We start from the raw sequence: 20,000 nt of genomic DNA, 5'->3' as shown, positions 1-20,000 counted from the left end.
TGACCCACTGGAGATCGAACCTGACCGCCAAGGTTTGTTGCAAGTTTTAGCAGAGCTTTTTTTTTTTTTGGGGAGTCATAACTTAACAAAAATGAAAAGTTTCATCTTCCAGTTTCAATTTTTTTTTTGTTAAGTTTTTGTCGCTGCAAGTTTCAGAAGGGTTATTTTTGGATATTCATGAATAAGCAAAAATAAAAAAAGTTTCATCTCTCAGTTTCAAAGGAAGTTTTTTTTGTATGTTTTTGCGTTGCAAGTTTCAGCAAGGTTTTTTTTTGGGATAGTTATGAATAAACAAAAATAAAAAAGTTTCATCTGTTAGTTTCAAAGGAAGTTTTTGTAGTGTGTTTTTTCGTTGCAAGTTTCAGTAGAGTTTTATTTTGGATAGCCATGAGTAAATAAAAATGAGTTTGGTCTTCCTTTAAAAGGATGTTTTTCTGGAATGTTTTTTCGTTACAAGTTTCAGTAAGTCTTTTTTTTTTTGGATAGTCATGAAAAAGCAAAAATAAAAAAGTTTCGTCTATCAGTTTCAAAGGAAGATTTTGTGGTATGTTTTTGTTGTTACTGCAAGTTTCAGCAGAGTTTTTTTTTGGGGGGTAGCCATGAATAAATAAACATGAGTTTCGTGTTCTTTTCAAAGGAAGTTTTTTGTATGTTTTTTTTTTTGTTGCAAGTTTCAGTAGAGTTTTTTTTTGGATAGCCATGAGTTAATAAAAACGAGAATCGTCTTCCTTTCAAAGGCTGTTTTTGTGGTATGTTTTTGTTTGTTGTTGTTGTTGTTGCATGTATAAGTAGACCCTTTTTTTGGACAGCTATGAGTAAACAAAAATAAAAAGTTTCATCTTCCAGATTCAAAGGAAGTTTTTTTTTTTTTTTTTTTTGAAAGTTTACAGGAGAGCTATTTTTGGACAGCTATGAGTAAACAAAAATAAAACTTTCATCTTCCAGTTTCAAAGAAAGTTTTTGTGGTATGTTTATTTTATTTTCACTGAAAATCTTATGAAGATTAAAAATCTATCGCTAACAAAAAATAATACAGGTGCGTGCGTGTTTATGTTGCTGTGTGCATGCGTATTTAATTTGCATGTCAGCTTTCCTGTGTATTGAAAAAACTTAAAGGAAGTTTTTTATTATTTTTTTCTGAAAAATCTTGACGTATTTATAAATGTTTTGCTAATGGTAACTTGCAGAAAGGACTCTGCGTGTTTATATTAATGTGTGTATATGAGTATCATTTGCATGTTTGCTTCCCTTGTTATATCTATATTTTTTATGTTTATATTTAGAAAATCATAGAAAATAATAAAAATGTATATTTGTGTTTATATATTATAGAGTGTATACGTATTCAATTTGCATGCCTGCCGTCCAACATATTTAAATTTTCTGTTTACAATTATAAAAAAAAATACAAAAAATGTATGTTTGATTATATTATAGAGTGTACACGAGTTTAATTTGCACGTCTGCTTTCAAGTATAAGAAAAATTCCACGTTTACACTTACGAAATCATAAAAAATAAATAAAAAATTGTTTTTATATTATAAATCATACACGTATTTAATTTACAAGTCTGTCCTCCCGTGTTTGTAAATTCCACATTTACACAAACGCTCACCAACACCTCTTTCTCCCACCCACAGGAAGATGGCGACTCTACACACCCACTTCATCGTGCCCTGGATGTTTCTCATCTACACGACCACAGCCTACTACGCGCATGCGCGGGGGCAGTGCGCACTCCAGATCGTGCGCGGCGCAGGGGCGCACTCCACGCTGTCGCAACATCTCTTCCATAACATCCTAAACATTCCGTGAGTTCGAACCTCGAGCGAGGGAAAACAAATTTTTGACCGAAAGTTTCCTGTTGTTTTGAAAGTCACTTGTTTTCGAGTTTTTTTTTGAATGGTAATTTTTTTATGGTAATTTTTTTTGTAGGATAATGTTTGTGGGGGAAAAATTTCCTATTGTTTTGGTCACTTGTTATTGAGTTATTTTTAATACTGAATTGGTCATTTAATAAATTTTTATTTTTATTTTTTTGTGTGTGATTTATGGGCAAGGGAAATAACGACAGAGTTTTTTTTTCCTTGTTTCTGCGTGGATAATGTTTTGTGTTGCTTATATATGCATGTATGTTTGGTGATACATGTTTCTATATGACTATGTCTCTCTCTCTCTCTCTCTCTCTCTCTCTCTCTCTCTCTCTCTCTCTCTCTCTCTGTCTAAATATATATATACTGATAAATAGATTGATATTCATATTACGTACGTAATGAGCAAGAACCTGTCTCTCTCTCTCTTTATATATATATTGATAAATAGATTAATATTCATATTACGTATGTAATGAGCAAACCCCCTCTCTCTCTCTCTCTCTCTCTCTCTCTCTCTCTCTCTCTCTCTCTCTCTCTCTCTCTCTCTCTCTCTCTCTATATATATATATATATATATATATAATATATATATATATATATACACAAATATATATTGATGAATGGCTGGATATTCATATTCCGTAATGTAATGTGCAATAACCATCCCTCTCTCTCTCTCTCTCTCTCTCTCTCTCCATATATATATATCATATATAAATGTACATTGATGAATAGCTAGATTTTCATATTGCGTAATGTAATGTGCAATAACCATCCCTCCTCTCTCTCTCTCTCTCTCTCTGAAAATATATACAATTTCACATCACCTACACTCGTCCACTAACTCAAAACAGCATTCCCGTCAATTTCAACAGACACACAGAAATAATAAAAAAAGACAAAGATCTACAATGACAAATATATAATGAATCATTTTGCTCATTCCGCCCCTCCCCTCCCCTCCCCAGGACGGCCGGTTCTGTCTGCATCACACACGACGACGTCGAGGTGGCTTTCTACACGGCCATGACACGAACCAGTGAGTAATTGGCGTCGCATTCGTTATGGTCACTGACATTCGCAAGTCGCTTATGATCCGAGATCGATCGCGAAAATCTTGTCTGGGATTCTCACGATATAATGAGCCTGCGGGTGACGTCTTGAAGTAGGTGTGAATAGCGAATCATTGGGTGGTGATATTTCATAGGTGATTACAGAGGTAAATTACCTGATGAATTATAGGTAATTACCGAGGCAAATTCACTGGAAAATGTAGGTGACTGTAAAGGTAAGTTGCATGCAAAATACCGGTAAGTAATTGCATGGGTCAATTGCCTATAAATAATAGGTAATTTGAAAAGTAAATTACCCACGAAGTATAGGTAAGTACCAAGGTAAATTACATACAAAATATAGGTAATTCTAAAGATAAATTTCATACAAAATGTAGCTAATTACTAATGTAAAATACCCCAAAAATATGGGTAAATATGAAGTGATTACGAACCCCCTAAGTTACGGATTAATTATTTCTAAGCATAAGTAATGACATCTTAATTTTCTTTCTAAGTAAATATATAATTAATAATATGAATGGGTCTAAAATAATTAAGTAACATTGTTTGCTGATATTCAAAGTTATTGAACGAATAGTATTAATATTTGCCCCATAAATGAGGTAATAACGTAATATAATAACATATATTATTATCATTATTATTATTATTATTCTCGGTCACCCCCGACCACGTCCAACCACCGCTAACACCAGACACCCCCCCATTATACCCGAGCCGTCAAGAAACAGATGAATTATCATAATTCATATTAATATTATCAATGACCTTTTCTAATCTGCAGAATCACCGCTACCTAACGGGAAAATCATCCCGCCCAAAATTGGGCAGATAGGAACCATTGTTACGGAGATCACCAGAATCATCGCCATTCAGTAAGTGTCTTGAGTGAGAGAGCAATAACTGATTTGTATTTTTTATGTGAAACATTTCATTAAAAAGCTGAATTTGTAACTCAGATATTAACTCCCAAAACACTAAATCATGCTCATCAGCGAAAGAGAGACAACTGATTTGTATTTCAGAGCTGAAAACCATTCAGTAAAAAAGCTGAATTTGTATTTCAGATAACATCAAAAAACTAATTGATTTTTAAGAAATAAAACTACATCTGATTTTGTATTTTTTACATCTGAAACGTTTCTGAAAAAAGCTGAATTTGTAACCTGATATCAACACAGCTAAAAACTAATTGATTTTTAGGAAATAAAACTACATCTGATTTGTATTTTTACATCTGAAACGAGTATCAATATCAACACACCTAAAAACTAACTGATTTTTAGGAAATAAAACTACATCTGATTTGTATTTTATATCTGAAACATTTCAGTAAAAAGCTGAATTTGTAACTCAGATATCAACACACCTAAAAACTAACTGATTTTTAGGAAATAAAACTACATCTGATTTGTATTTTACATCTGAAACATTTCAGTAAAAAGCTGAATTTGTAACTCAGATATCAACACACCTAAAAACTAACTGATTTTTTAGAAATAAAACTACATCATTTGTATTTTATATCTGAAACATTTCTAACAGACTCAGATATCAACACATTAACTGATTTTTAGAAATAAAAACTACATCTGATTTGTATTTACATCTGGAAACATTTCAGTAAAAAGCTGAATTTGTCCACACCTAAAAACTAACTGATTTTTAGGAAATAAAACTACATCTGATTTGTATTTACATCTGAAACATTTCAGTAAAAGCTGAATTTGTAACTCAGATATCAACACACCTAAAACTAACTGATTTTAGGAAATAAAACTACATCTGATTTGTATTTTATATCTGAAACACTTCACTAAAAAGCTGAATTTATATCTCAGATATTAACCCCAAAAAAACTAAATCAAATTCAGGAAATAAAACTCCATTCTCTTTCTCTAACAGACACAGCCTAACACCCGAGGAAGTGGCGGTCCATCTACCCTTGCTGGACACGACGAGGACCTCCATTAGTCAAATCTGCCCCGCTTACGCTTCGCCAATGAAATGCACCCCTGGGAAATACAGAAGATTCGACGGTCTGTGCAACAATCTCAAGTATCCGACCTGGGGTGCTGTTCATGGCGTGTTCCAGAGGTAAGCTGGAGTCACCTTCACCTGTGGAGACTCCTTTACCTGGGAGCCACTTCAGGTTCTTTAGTTTCTTTTACTGTATCTCCTCTCATATTCTCTTTCTTCCATCTTACTTTCCTCGACCCTCTCCTCACAATTGATTCATAGTGCAACCGCTTTGAGGTTTTCCTCCTGTTACACCTTTCAGACCTTTAACTGTCAGTTTCCGCTTCAGAGCTGAATGACCTCATAGGTCCCAGAGCTTGGCCTATGGCCTCAATTCTCAATTCATTTAAATTTTTTGGCTAAACTTTTTTTTAGACTCACTTTGGGAGCTAATTCAACTTTTTTCTGTATTTCATTGGCTAAACTTTCTTTGGTTCATTTTGGAGGTATCTGACAAGTTTCGCTTCTATAATGTTTGTTTGGCTAAACCGTGGCACAGTCGCTTCTTAATTGTCTTGTCAATTCTAGTCGAGTTTCGCCCTATTAATATTTTATACACTGTCTTTGAAATTGTTATTCTGGAATATATTTTCCCGAATTAACCTACAAAAATATTCCTCAATCCATTCCAGAATGGCTATTCTCACGATATTTCCTAATTATACCTAATTCCCATCAACCTACAAACCACTTTAAAAGTTAATTCCAAAAAAAGGTATTTGAAACAATGTTTTAACTTTCCGTTCTACCTAATTCAATAAAATTCAATTGACAATCATCCGGCAAACTCACTTTCTTTTCAAATACCTCACGAGGCTTTGAACTAATACATTTTATAACTATTTTTATTACAACTTCCGGTCAAATTTCAACGCGGCAAGCACTCGCGAGCTCGAAGTATGCCTGGTATGCCAACAACCTCTGCTTGCAAGCACATAATTCCATGCTTGTTCATTTGTGCAATAAACGTAATGCGAAGAGAAAGGCCACGTGGGGTCTGTTGCACTCGGGTGAAAGTGCAAAGTGAATATCACTCCGTCTTTCATAAGTGTTATTGATGCGACGTGTATAAAAATTTAGGAGATCGTGCAATACTTTTAAAGCGCATCTGCTCTTTATCTTAAAATTTTATTGTTTTGTATGTTGATTATCTTTGTGTATATTTGTTGATTTTTCAATTTATTTACGTTATCTTGAAATTTGCTGTCTTATATGTTGATTATCTTTGTGTATATTTACTGATTTTTCGATCTGTTCCCTGTTACCTTAAAATTCACTGTCTTTTATGTTGATTATCTCTGTCAATATTCACTGATTTTAAAATTTATTCCCTGTTATCTTAAAATTCACTGTCTTATATGTTGATTATCTTTGTGTATATTTATTGATTTCTCAATATATTCTCTTCATCTTAAAATCTACTGTCTCATATTGAAGTCATTATATTCGTTTATTGTTCTTTTATTTATTTAAATTGATTTTCTAATTGATTTTTATTCTTTTAGGTGATTTTCCTTTCTTTTTAACTATCTAAGAATTCAGGTCGATGGAACTTTGTCATTTCAGAGTGTTTGCTCACTGTGATTAGTAATAATAATAATAATAATAATAATAATAATAATAATAATAATAATAATAATAATAATAATAATAATAATAATAAAGCTTTTAAATGTTTTCCATAAATATTCGTTAATTTTTAACAACAACAACAACAATAATAATATTGGCTCATCAATCTGAATAATAATAATAATAATAACAATAATATAACAATATAACAAGAACCTCTCCACTGCAGGTTCATCCCCCACGACTATGCTGACGGCATCAGCGTGCCCCGCGTCAGCTCCGTCAGGGGTGGCAAGCTGCCCAACGCCAGGATAGTGTCAGCCATGATCCACAGGGACGAAGGTTTCCACGACCACGCCGCCACCACGTTCCTGATCTCGTGGGGACAGCTCATGGATCACGACTTCACCCTGACTGGAACGCCCCTAGGTGAGTCAAGTCTTATTTTAGCCTTATCAGCTCTTTAAAATATTCATTCCTGCTGTTGCAGACAGCTAGAGAGTCCCAGAGTTACTGGATTGGCTTTCTGTACTGTTACAGACTGTTACTGAGTCCCAGAGTTACTGGGTTGGCTTTCTGTACTGTTACAGACTGTTACTGAGTCCCAGAGTTTCTGGTTTGGCTTTCTGTACTGTTACATACATTTGCAGAGTCTCAGAGTTTCTTAGTTGCCTTTCCGTACTGCTACAGACAGTTACAGGGTTCCAGAGTTACTGGGTTGGCTTTGTTACATACATTTGCAGAGTCTACAGAGTTTCAGTTGGCCTTCCGTACAGAGTCCCAGAGATTCCTGGCTGGGTTTCTGTGCTGTTACAGGCAGTTACAGACTATGAGTATTGTACTGAGACAGTTACAAAGTCCCAGAGCTTTTGTGTTGGCTTTCTGTACTGTTACAGGCAATTACAGAGTCCCAGAGTTTCTGGTTTGGCTTTCTGTACTGTTACAGACAGTAACAGAGTCCCAGAGTTTCTGGGTTGGCTTTCTGTACTGTTACAGACAGTTACAGAGTCCCAGAGATTCTGGGTTGGGTTTCTGTACTGTTACAGGCAGATACAGACTGTGAGTTTATGGGTTAGCTTTTAAGCAAGCAAAATGTCATTTTAGCCCTATTGCCCTTTTAAATATTCATTTGTATCGCTACCGAGAGTTGCAGGGTCCCAGAGTTTCTGTGTTGACTTTCTGTACTGTTGCAGACGGTTACAGAGTCCCAGAGTTTCTGAGTTGGCTTTCTGTACTGTTACATCAGCTACAGAGTCCAAGATTTTCTGGCTGGCTGTCTGTACTGTTACAGACAGTTACAGAGTCCCAGAGTTTCTGTGTTGGCTTTCTGTACCGTTACAGACAGTTACAGAGTCCCAGAGTTTCTGTGTTGGCTCTCTGCACTGTACTGAGACAGTTACAGAGTTCCAGAGTTCCTGGGCCGACTTTAAGGACCAGCAAAAGTGCACAGGGCAAGATTCTTATAATTCTTAGCCTTTCAAGGGGAGCTGAATGTAAAGGTGCCTGCTGCTGCTAGTAGAACCGTAAGCTGTATCCTCTGAAGGGGAACTGATTGTAAAGTTGGAGCTTAAGTTGTAGCTTCTCAAGGGGAGGTGATAGTAACGGCACTGCTGCTCGCAAAACCTTAAGTTGTAGCCTCTAGGTTTCAGTAAAGATGAAATTCGCCTGAATGTTATGGTTGAGGCTGAAGTGTTTGCAGGACCTGTTGGTATGTTATGGTTGAAGTGGTTGCAAGACCTGTTGGTATGTTATGGTTGAAGAGTTTGCGGGAATTTTTAGTGTGTGACTGGAATGACTGCACAGGGAACTAGACTGCCTCAGTGAAAAAATGCTTGCAGTATGCTTTGAAACTTTTCCAGGTAAATCTAGAATATTTCATTTGTTATTACTCCAATAAAACATTAATATTTTCATTCTCTAAAAACATCCGGGTTGGCTGCATTAGTGTTAAGATTAATGTTACGTCTCCCAAGACAGTTGTATCACGGAGTGACTCAGGTTTCAATCTCAATGAATGCAGGGGAAAAAATACAATTATCCTTGAAATGCCTGAACAATGCAGTACAGTTTTGGTTCATGCGACTGCATAATACAAAAAAGTGATTGAGCTTCGAAGGCAGCTTCCACTGGACTCGACGTCCGTAGGTGTTTACGAGGAGAACTGACCGAAGTGATGAGAAAATAACTAAAGGTTTACAAGTCGACACGGATCTTTCCTAGACAGTGACCCCTCCCCACAAAGGTTTTCAGGGGTCGTTATCTAGGTGTAATGTTTCTGGGGTCATTGTCTTTGTGATATTTACAATCTTTTGTTTTTTTTTACAGTTTTTTTACGGTCATCCCCAACGGGGTCGTACTAAACACGAGTTAAAACCCTTGGGGGTCACTACCCAAGAAAGCTCCGTCAACAAATAAAATCAAATACAAAGATATCAGGGAAGTACAGTAAGTCAGGGGTGCTCATTCATTCAGGATACCACCAACACAGTTTCTTGCCCTCGCCAAGGCCGTTCCGTAGTTGTACAGTAAACAGCGAAAACAAAAGACACTAAAGAAGGCATTACCAAAGCTCTTTCCCTTGAGGGGAGCTGCTCACCATCCAAGGAGACACAACACTTGATGAATGAGGTCCGAAAATTGCCCAACCTCGCAGCAGGCATTTGCATAATGACAAACCTAACGCTTTGCATGAGGAATTCCCAAGGTGACGCCACGAGGAAATATGACGGGCCAAATGCGCAATTTTTTTTTTTTTTTTTTTTGCTTTTTATCGCCGAAAGGAAGGAGGGAAAGACACGGCGCCGTTTTCACTTTCACGCAACAAACATCTCCCGAATGTGGATTGCATCGAATCGTGACTGACTCATCTCTTTGAGGGCGGTGATTCAGATTGGGAGGGAGGTGATTAGAGAAGTGGGCGAATGATGATAAAGGAAACTGGTCAGAACAGGAGATGAGAATGGTGGGTCCGGCGCTTCTGAGGTTTCGGAATGCGAGGAATGAATCTGATTGCTCTGACGCTCCGCAAAAAACAGAGCCAGATTTGACTGCAGGCAGATAAGACGTAAATTTAAGGCTTAATTTAAGACGTAAATTCGATTCGTTTTGCTGATGCCTCAGGGGAAGAAACTGGAGATAAAAAAAGTAGGAATGAATGGAAATGAAAGTAGAAGGGGGCGCAGAAACTGAAGACGAAAAAGTAGTGAAGAATTAAGCATTCAAATAAAAAGAAAATGACGCTGAATATCTCAGCCAAACGACTGAACGAACAGCGGCGAAAAGACACAAAAATAATACATACATATATATATATATATATATATATATATATATATATATATATATATATATATATATATATATATATATTATATATAATAAAAACAGGTTCAGAATAGAACATAAAAGCAATTGCAACTGCAATTGAAAGAGACAATAGCAGAGCTATCGGATTATGGACTTCAAGGTTACGATCAAAGAAAAGCAAAAAAAAAAAGAGAGAAAAAAAATATAAAAGTAGTGTGTAAAGAAAGACCTTTGTCGATGATTTATTTGAGGAGCGTGACTCGCTGCCGTTTGCGAGGAATGTTTTTGCTGCTTGGAAATGTAAAATTAGCTATTATTCTTTTTTGTTTCATGGCTTTCTCCATCTGTCTATTTGTTTGTTTAAGCACGTGCACAGACACACACACACACACACACACACACACACACATATATATATATATATATATATATATATATATATATATATATATATATATTGTAATGTAAAAGACAAAGAACAAGGAAATAAAAGGATTATTATTATTATTATTATTATTATTATTATTATTATTATTATTATTATTATTATTATTATTCTGGTGTAAAAGCAGTAACAGTTAAAGCAGCACTTATACAGATTTACAATAGTCAATATAAAAATCGTGACCCTGAAAAATAGTACAAGCACCAGTCTCTGCTCAGACAGCCACTACTCTCACTAACTATTATTATTACTAACTATTAACTATTACTATTAGCATTATCTGGAAGCTTAAATTTCAAGTCAATGGCCCCTTTGGTGGGCTTGTTCCATATGAATAGGGTTCATCTCCTGAATAACAATAATAAATGGTATGTGCCAATAATGGTCAGATTAGCAAACATCGAATAGTTTTCCTTGTCCCTCTTCCGAATAAAAGCCCATCACCCAGCGGTTATCAAAGCTTTCCTCATCCAGTGAATACTATTATCACTACTATGCCTCTCACTGCCAGTTAATACTATTATTACCACTATGTCTTTACATTAGCAAGGATCGAATAGTTTTCCTTGTCCCTCTTCTGAACAGATGACCAACACCCAGCAGTTATCAAAGCTTTCCTCATCCAGTGAATACTATTATCACTACTATGCCTCTCACTGCCAGTTAATACTATTATTACCACTATGTCTTTACATTAGCAAGGATCGAATAGTTTTCCTTGTCCCTCTTCTGAACAGACGACCAACACCCAGCGGTTATCAAAGCTTTCCTCATCCAGTGAATACTATTATCACTACTATGACTCTCACTGCCAGTTAATACTATTATTACCACTATGTCTTTACATTAGCAAGGATCGAATAGTTTTCCTTGTCCCTCTTCTGAACAGACGACCAACACCCAGCGGTTGTCAAAGAGTTCCTCATCCAGCGAATACTATTGTTACTAGTATGACTCTCACTGCCTTTCCAGATCGCAGGACAAGGAACGAACTCGAAGAGTGCTGCGACAGGCCCCCCAATGCCCGTGACCCTAACTGCTTGCCCATCGAGATACCCAGAGACGACAGGTTCTACGGTCTCTTCAGGTTCACCTGCCTCGACTTCACCAGAGGATTCCACGGACTCAATCAGAACTGTAGATTAGGTGAGCTATTTTTGTTGTTTTTGATTTCAAGTTGAACTCTGCACTTCCTTCTGTTTGGTTGGTTAGAATCCAGATGTCCACATCAGGCCTCTTATCTTGACCAACTATCTAGCCGTCAACCTCATCTTCAGTCCTCTGACCATGAAGGAGAGATTTTCAACAAAAAGTAAATATAATAAAATCTCATCATTCAGTCGAAACTAAGTTCAGTCCTATATTCCATACTGACCTTCTATGTGAGCAGAAACCTTTCTATACAGCAGAGATGTCAGTGACGTAGAAGCAGCCAATCTATTTCGTGAAGTGTATAGTGATGCAATACTTTCATTCACAAAAGAGTCAGTTTCATTGGTGCGGATTCCATCTTACAACCGATCTTACTACTACGGTTTGTTTACATCCGTTCCATTCCGCAGGTCCCCGTTCCCCTTCAATACTCTGACGAGTGTCATTGACGGAAACACCGTGTACGGCGGAAGTGACAAAGCAGCCAGGTGAGAAAGAGACAAAAACGTTTAGTGTTTCGTAGGTGAGATGAATCGTCATTCATAAGAACGTTTACCTTCGTCTTAACACTTAAATTAACTCTGATTTCCATCAGTGGAGAAAACTAAGGGGAAATAATAATAAGTCTATTTTGATCCTGAAACAAAAAAGGTTTTTAGAATATGACTGTAAGAAGGGTTCATCTCAGTGTAGTCAGCTTTCGTTTTCAATGACGGAGGAAGTAAAATAGAAGTCCCACCAAAAACCGCAGGGAAATTGAAGGCTTTCGTGTTATTCAGAAGCAATCTTAAGGTACCTTGACCTTGAAGCCTACATTCATTGAAATCTTAAAACTCCTTCCAGAGAACTGCGTGCGGGCGTGGGCGGCCTCCTTCGCCACTACGACGCCTTCCCAGGGATGCCCCTGAAACCTCTGCTGCCCCTCAAGACGCACATACCCGACGAAGGATGCATCAGGGAGACTCAGTCTCAGAGGTGTTTCTTGGCAGGTAATCACAGGAACCAAAAGGCTTTTTAAATATTATGTATATATGATTATATATAATGTTCATTAATAACATTCTCAATACCTGGAGGTAAATCAAGGGTCAATATTGCACAGGTAACCACAGGATCCAAAAAGCTTATCAAACATTACATGTAATTATATATACTGTTCATTAGAAACATTCTCAATAATTAAACGTCAAAACAGATTCAGTATTGCACAGGTAACCACAACCTGTCAAGAAGATTATTAGTCATCATATCTAATCACATAGAGAGTTCATTGTAACATTCACCACATCAAAAGGTAATCAAATGTCACGCCCACAGGTGAGATCCGTGTGAACGAACAGCTGATCCTCACCTGTGCCCACACCCTGATGATGAGAGAGCACAACCGAATTGCAAAGGGCTTGGCCCACCTGAACCCACACTGGGATGACGAAAGACTATACCAGGTGAGAAAAAGATTGTTATCATTATGTATTATTCAGAGGATGAACCCTACTCATGTGGAACGAGCCCACCAAGGGGCCACTCACTTGAAATTCAAGCTTCCAAAGAATATTATGGTGTTCCTTAGGAAGAAGTAAGAGGAAGTAAAGGGAAATACAGAAAGAGCAGATCTCGCTCACTAAAAATATTATTATTATTATTATTATTTTTATTATTATCAGACAGTGATTTAGCCAGACCACTGAAGTCCATATCTTGAACCCTTAGGGCCTCATTTAGAAGTTGAAATTATAATTTCGTTGTTTTTAAGAGCCCTGACGGCTGCAGCGACGTAGGTGTCGCTTGAAAAACCTTCTCCCTTCCGGGAAGGATCTGTTATTATCTCCAATGCCGAAGTTCTGTCAAGAGTTGTTCAATGTCAAAGTCCAGGGAGAGAGAGAGAGAAATCCATCAAACAATGAGAATTATCTTTGCAGACACAATGAAAATCCACAATAGGCAATAATCATATAATAATAATAATCATCGTCGCCGTAACAATCAACCCACTCATTCTTTTTGTTTTCCAGGAAACCCGGCGCATTGTGGCTGCGCAGATCCAACACATAACCTATAACGAATTCCTGCCTCAGCTTCTGGGCCGCGATGTCATGCGCAAGTTCGGTCTGCTCTTGGAGACGAAGGTGAGTGTTGAATATATAAATATAAAGGAAATTACCGATAAACAAACTGACCAAGAAGTATTTCATCGCAAGATCCTCGTGAAAGTGTTTACAACGACTTGATAAAGCAATTATGTACCAAAAAGAGGTTTGTTTTCGTCTTTTTAAAAGAGTTTGTCACCCCGTTTTGTTTCAGTGTAATTGGAGCGGACACATATGCATATAGAAATTACCAATAAACAAATTGACCAAGAAGTATTTTATCGCAAAATCCTCATGAAAGTATTTATAACGAATTGATGAGGCAATTATGCACCCCAAAAAAGGTTTGTTTTCGTCTTTTTAAAAGAGTTTGTCAACGCGATTCTTTTCAGGGTTACTGGGACGGATACGACCCAACCGTAGATCCTTCCATCTCGGCTTCGTTCTCCGCAGCTGCCTTCCGCTTCGGCCACTCTCTCCTGCCCTCCGCCATCGAGAGATGGAGCCCCTCCCACAAATTCATCGGTAGTGACAAGTTCCATGCTTTGCTTTTATGTTTCTTTTTTGGTACTTCTCCGTACTGGCTACTCCAAGGCTATACTTTTTTGCAGTTTTTTGTTCCTTCTCTGTACCGGCTGCTCCAAGGCAATACTTTTTCGTGTGTGAGATAGCTTGCAACTAGACCATGTTTTTATCTGATTTTTTTTTCGTATTTGAAATAGCTTGCAGAGTGATTTTGCATTTATGAAAACTCTATCATTAATCTCATTTTTTGTTATTAGAGGTTCAGTTAAGATAGCGCCTCCAGTACTGAAACTGACCCTAAATAATGTAGTCAAATAAAAAAAAGACTTTTTTTTTTTATAAATCTCGCAATATCTAAACGAAATCACAAAAAGAGGTAAAACTACTGAAGTAGAACTTAATGAGAATATGATTCACGTTTTTTACGGGTTGCTTTTTATACGTATTTGTTCAATTTTGTCATGGTTTTTCTTGCGGTTTTTCTAGACAGCATCACGAGAAAAAAGAATACCAATGAAGTAGAACTTAATAATAACATAATCTATGTTTTTTACGTGACGCCTTTACGTTTTTGTTAATATGTTTACGTTTTTTCTTGGCAGCCTCAAAGCGTCTTCATAAGACCATCCGCCAACCTTACGATCTCTTCAGACCAGGTGTATTGGACGAATTCTTCCTTGGGCTGCTTAACCAACCTGCGCAAGCTATGGATGACGCAATCACGCAGGAGGTGAGAGAGAGAGAGAGAGAGAGAGAGAGAGAGAGAGAGAGAATTTACATGAAAAAGCAAAATCATAACTCAATAGCACTAGAGATCTACTGATTACCAGTTAGGCAAGACCATCCTGAGACAGAGAGAGAGAGAGAGAGAGAGAGAGAGAGAGAGAGAGAGAGAGAGAGAGAGAGAGAGAGAGAGAGAGAGGAATTTACATGAAAAAGCAAAATCATAACTCAATAGCACTAGAGATCTACTGATTACCAGTTAGGCAAGACCATCCTGAGAGAGAGAGAGAGAGAGAGAGAGAGAGAGAGAGAGAGAGAGAGAGAGAGAGAGAGAGAGAGAGAGAGAGAGAGACTCTGATGATAGCTGGATGTATGCACGTGCTTGACATGGCTGGAAGATCTTGCTAACTGATATAAGCGGTTGCATTTGCATGCAACGCATGAAAGCTCTTTTTGGGGCATTTAAACATGCAACTGAACTTTGCAGGTGACCAACTTCCTCTTCGCTGACCCCAACGACGATTTCGGCTTTGACCTGGTCGCCTTCAACATCCAGAGAGGGCGTGAATTCGGAGTGCCCGGCTACGGAGCCTGGAGGTATATTTGAGTCACAGACCACGTCAGTCACTAACACTTGAATGAATAATTGAGAATATTTACCATTCAATTTCACTTGTTGAATTCAGTGCAGAAGTGATGACAGCACAGAGGACTACTTTAACAATAGTAATAATGATAACTTTCTTTTTTTTTACAGACAGTACTGTGGTCTGAGACCAGTTCACTCCTTCGTTGACCTGGCAAGTGTTATGACCAACATCACGGCTTTGAGATATTCTCAGATCTACAGGTAAGCTCGAATCTCAGGTACTCTCAGATGCCTGTCATTGCAATAGCCATTATGACCTCGTTCCTCCTCTATTTCTTCACTCTTTTCGGATAATTTTTTCACTGCAAAGCCTCGATCCAAATAGAGAACAAATGGAGACAACCACCTCTTTGTGTTGAGATTCGAACTCACGCATTGAGACTTGGGGGTCAGGCCACTTGGGTATTCCAGATGCATGATAATACATTATATACATCTTACATATATGCATATAACTTTAAATATGTAAGAATAACACACATTTTTCCCCTTGATTCCTTCACTCTTCCCGGATATTTTTCCACTGCAAAGCCTCGCTCCAATTAAAGATGAAACGAAGAAGACCACTCCTGTGCTGAGAATCGAACTCACGCAATGAAAGTTGGGTGTCAGGCCATTTGAGGATTCCAGATACATCCTCACACATTATATACATCATATATACGTGTATACAACTTTAAATGTGTAAAAATAACATATTTCTCTCTTCTGCCATGAAGTTCCGTGGACGACATCGACCTGTGGAGCGCGGGAGTGTCAGAGCGGCCACTTCCAGGATCCCTTCTGGGTCCAGTTTTCTCCTGCGTCGTGGCCACCCAGATGCAGCGTCTTCGGAGAGGCGACAGGTACTGGTACGAGCTCCCAGGCCAACCTTCTTCGTTCACGCCGAGTAAGTGAGGGCTCTTCGAGGGCTTCGGAAGTCTCTCTTCGCTTCTGTTTTTAGAAATCTCATTGTTGATTACAGCTTATTTTGATTGTTGGCTTCGTGTCTGGGCAGGATACAGACGTTGTGGGTCATGGAGTTGTTAGTCGAAGTATCTTTTAATGACTGTAAATTTAAACGCTTACTGAAGCTTATTTTGGGTAATTTTATTCATATAACTTCAGGAACATGGAAAAAAATAATACATTCGTTTATATTATCACTAATTTAACCAGTTTCATAATTAGTTAATTACTGCATAAATTTAGAAAAAATCACTAACTTATAACTAGTGGGTACATCCTGTCCGTAATAAACAGTCCTAAATATGACCAGTTTAACTAGCATTTATATCTAGTTAAAGTAGGTGGGTACATTCAGTTCTTAACATAGCTCATTCAATCTTGCACCTTGTGGCTGTAACCCGTTTAGCTTAAAAGTTCTATATTTACTATCATAACCAACTCAACTAAAACTGTTTTTACCATTGAAGTGTAAAGTATAAGCAGGTATAACTTAACCAAACTTCCTAACTTCATTGCCTATAACTTACGGAAGTTTCCTTGATACTCCTATTCTCTGAACTAAATAACCTCTCATTATTTTCATAATTTCTTTTCCTGTACTGAACTGCTTTCTTTACTTGGTCCCTTTGGCTGGCTTGTAGCACCCTGCTTTCCAAACTAGAGCTGCATTTTAGCTACTACAGACACAAACAATTTATTTTTGTGTCCATCATTCTTAGGATGCTTACTAACGCCATATTTACCATCTCTGCCAACAGAACAACTTCAGTCGATAAGACAAACGAGGCTTTTCCGTTTGTTGTGTGACAATACGGACACCATAGAAACTGCTCAAGTCTATCCGTTCGTCCTGCCTGACCACCGCATGTGAGTATTTTAAACGTTCAGACCCATTTTATTGATCTAATTCATCATCATCTTTAGTTTTAAGGAGGTTTAGAACGTATCCGAGGAAGAGAACTTACGATTCAGTGCAGCTTAAAAGTTATTTACTTAGTGTGATGTGAAAACCACAGAAATATAGTTAATTAGAGTCTAGGGCCATTTGCAATAATGCCATGTGCATTGACAAGTCAGGTGTCATCTGACAACAATTCCATGTTGTTCCAGGGTAAAGTAACGTTTTTCAATAGTTCATGAATTATTATTATTATTATTATTATTATTATTATTATTATTATTATTATTATTATTATTACTATTATTATTACCTCTACCTGGTGTAGTTGTCAATCAAGTTACGTTCAGAAAAGCGACTACTAATTTGTATCTAGGGACATTTGGTAACAAGGCCAAATGCGCCAGTAAGTTGGTAACATCCGGCAACCATGCCATGCTACTTAAGTTAAAGTAACACCATAAATAGTATGTGAATGATCATAATGATTGTTATTAATATTAGTACTATTACCTTTACCGGGTAGCTACTGATCAAGTTCAGAACAGGCAAGACTAATTTGTATGTCCAGGAACATTTGGTAACACCTGGCAACTATGCCACAACATCTGGCAACTACGCCGTAACATCTGGCAACTACGCTGTAACATCTGGCAAACACGCAACATCTGGCAATCTGGCGCAACACCTGGCAACCATCTGGCACGCCAAATATCTGGCAACTACGCCGAAAATCTGGCAACTACGCATTCGGCAACTAACCATCTGGCAACTATGCCGTAACATCTGGCAACTATGCCACAGCATCTGGCAACTATGCCGTAACATCTGGCAACTACGCCAGAATATCTGGCAACTGGTGCGAACATCGGCAACTACGCATCTGGCAACATCTGGCAACTACGCCGTAACATCTGGCAACTACGCCGTAACATCTGGCAACTACGCCGTAACATCTGGCAACTATGCCGTAACATCTGGCAACTATGCCACGTGACTTAAAGTTGAAGTAACACCATCAAACACTTCATAATTTACTTACTTATTATTATTGTTATCACATTGCAGCAACCCTCGTATGCCGTGCAAGAGTAGCATCCTGCCCCCGATCGACCTGACCCCTTGGATAGAAACCGGCCCAGCAATTCAAGCCGCCATACCAGTGGGCATCCCACCTTCAGTGCTCAATGTCATTCCTCAGGTCATACCCTCGGTGCCCATCATCCCCCCAATTCTCTAAGGAAGGACCTTAGAGGAAGAAGAAGAAGAAGAAGATCCCTGATACAAAAAATATATAGGCACCTATGGAGTAAGGATTTCGGATACAAGGGTTCAAATTACATACGGTTTTGGAGGCAATGCTTTTTTTCACCTTTTTTTGTACGGTTATTATCATTTTTTTTTGACGTCTGTGGGAATATACGCCTATTTATTTTCCTCTCTCTGTTTTTTTTTTTAAAAATCACGGTCTGAATATTTTTCCCCCTTTTTTTATCTGTCTGTTTGCCTGCCTGTCCAGCTGTCTGTCTGTCCGTCTCGCAATCTGTTTAACGTGTCTCTCAACGCAGGCGTAGGCAGATTTACTTGTATAATTGTATATAATTGTCATACATGTACACATACACAAGTGAGCACACACTACATGTATATATACATATGTTTACTATTTTATAATGGTTTAAATCCCTGTCTGTCTGTCTCTGTCAGCCTCTCTCCACGAAGACTCAACCTGTGAAGTGACAATATATCATATATACTTCTCATTTTCAATCATATTATACTTCACATATTTTTCAGTGTCCTTAACTTTTTAAAAAAATAAGATTTTTTTATATTTTGTTAAAGCTGAGTTCTGATTTTTTTTCAAGTCTCTTTGTACAGATAAAGATCCAAGTCGATATTTTATAAAAAAAAGAGATGTATATTTTCTTTAATTTTATACAATAAAAAAGTGAGACTATGCGTCTTTGTTTCAAGTCCTGTGTTCCAGCTAACGCAGACGAGGGTCAGTGGTGGCATTAACTAGGCCTATGTGACATTTCCCGTCCCAATAAATAAATGAAACAACTTACGAATAAATAAATAAACTGGTAAGCATGCACTGTTTACTTTTCAGCTAGATTTGCACTAGATATAGCCCTCTAGATAACGCAAACGGAAGTGAGAGCGCCCTAACTAAGCCTAGAGTAGTTCATTCTAACAAGGGCTTCAGTGTACACGTTGATCAGCGCGTTTCCCGTCCCAGTAAATAAATGAAATAACTTATGAATAAATAAATAATTAGTAAGCATCCACTGTTTACTTTACAGCTAGATTTGCACTAGATAAAGCCCTCTAGGTAACGCAAACGGAATGATAGCGCCCTAACTAGGCCTAGCCTTAGCTCTCGCTAGAACAGTTTTGGTCTGACAAGTGCTTCAGTGTACACGTTGTTCTAAGCTCCCTCCTAGACTAATCTACGTGGATATATTATCTATTTCAATAGATCTGTCAAGCCTAGCTAGAGTGGTGCTTTCTAGTTATCATCTTGTGGAAAATACAAGTGGGACAGTGCCCAAACAATTTTTTCAAAACAAAAAAAATGAAAAATTCCCCGACCTGTGGAATGCGTCATCATATGAATACCACGATTAAGAAAAGAAAGCCTAAAAGAAATGAGTTATTCAGTATTCCTGAATTTGAAACAGCGAGAAAGTGACACAATCAAATCGTCAAATGAACGGTG

General features: G+C 37.6%; 1 protein-coding gene across 1 annotated transcript in view; it reads left to right on the top strand.

The window, feature by feature from the left end:
* LOC136854931 (peroxidase-like) overlaps positions 1–18,658 on the top strand; it is a 33,539-nt gene extending 14,881 nt beyond the window's left edge. Inside the window, 18 exon segments of the mRNA XM_067131466.1 lie at positions 1,642–1,812; positions 2,844–2,914; positions 3,736–3,826; positions 4,857–5,048; positions 6,772–6,971; positions 11,266–11,439; positions 11,856–11,864; positions 11,867–11,933; positions 12,289–12,434; positions 12,763–12,890; positions 13,458–13,571; positions 13,925–14,057; positions 14,660–14,787; positions 15,268–15,377; positions 15,538–15,630; positions 16,149–16,318; positions 17,136–17,244; positions 18,344–18,658. Of these exon segments, the coding sequence (XP_066987567.1) occupies positions 1,646–1,812; positions 2,844–2,914; positions 3,736–3,826; positions 4,857–5,048; positions 6,772–6,971; positions 11,266–11,439; positions 11,856–11,864; positions 11,867–11,933; positions 12,289–12,434; positions 12,763–12,890; positions 13,458–13,571; positions 13,925–14,057; positions 14,660–14,787; positions 15,268–15,377; positions 15,538–15,630; positions 16,149–16,318; positions 17,136–17,244; positions 18,344–18,515 (2,274 nt within the window). The 5' untranslated portion in view covers positions 1,642–1,645 and the 3' untranslated portion in view covers positions 18,516–18,658.
* The last annotated feature ends 1,342 nt before the right edge of the window (positions 18,659–20,000 follow it).

This window comes from Macrobrachium rosenbergii, chromosome 30, assembly GCF_040412425.1.
Source record: "Macrobrachium rosenbergii isolate ZJJX-2024 chromosome 30, ASM4041242v1, whole genome shotgun sequence".
In the NCBI taxonomy this organism is placed as follows: Eukaryota; Metazoa; Arthropoda; class Malacostraca; order Decapoda; family Palaemonidae; genus Macrobrachium; species Macrobrachium rosenbergii.
This window is presented reverse-complemented; position numbering and strand designations above follow the sequence as displayed.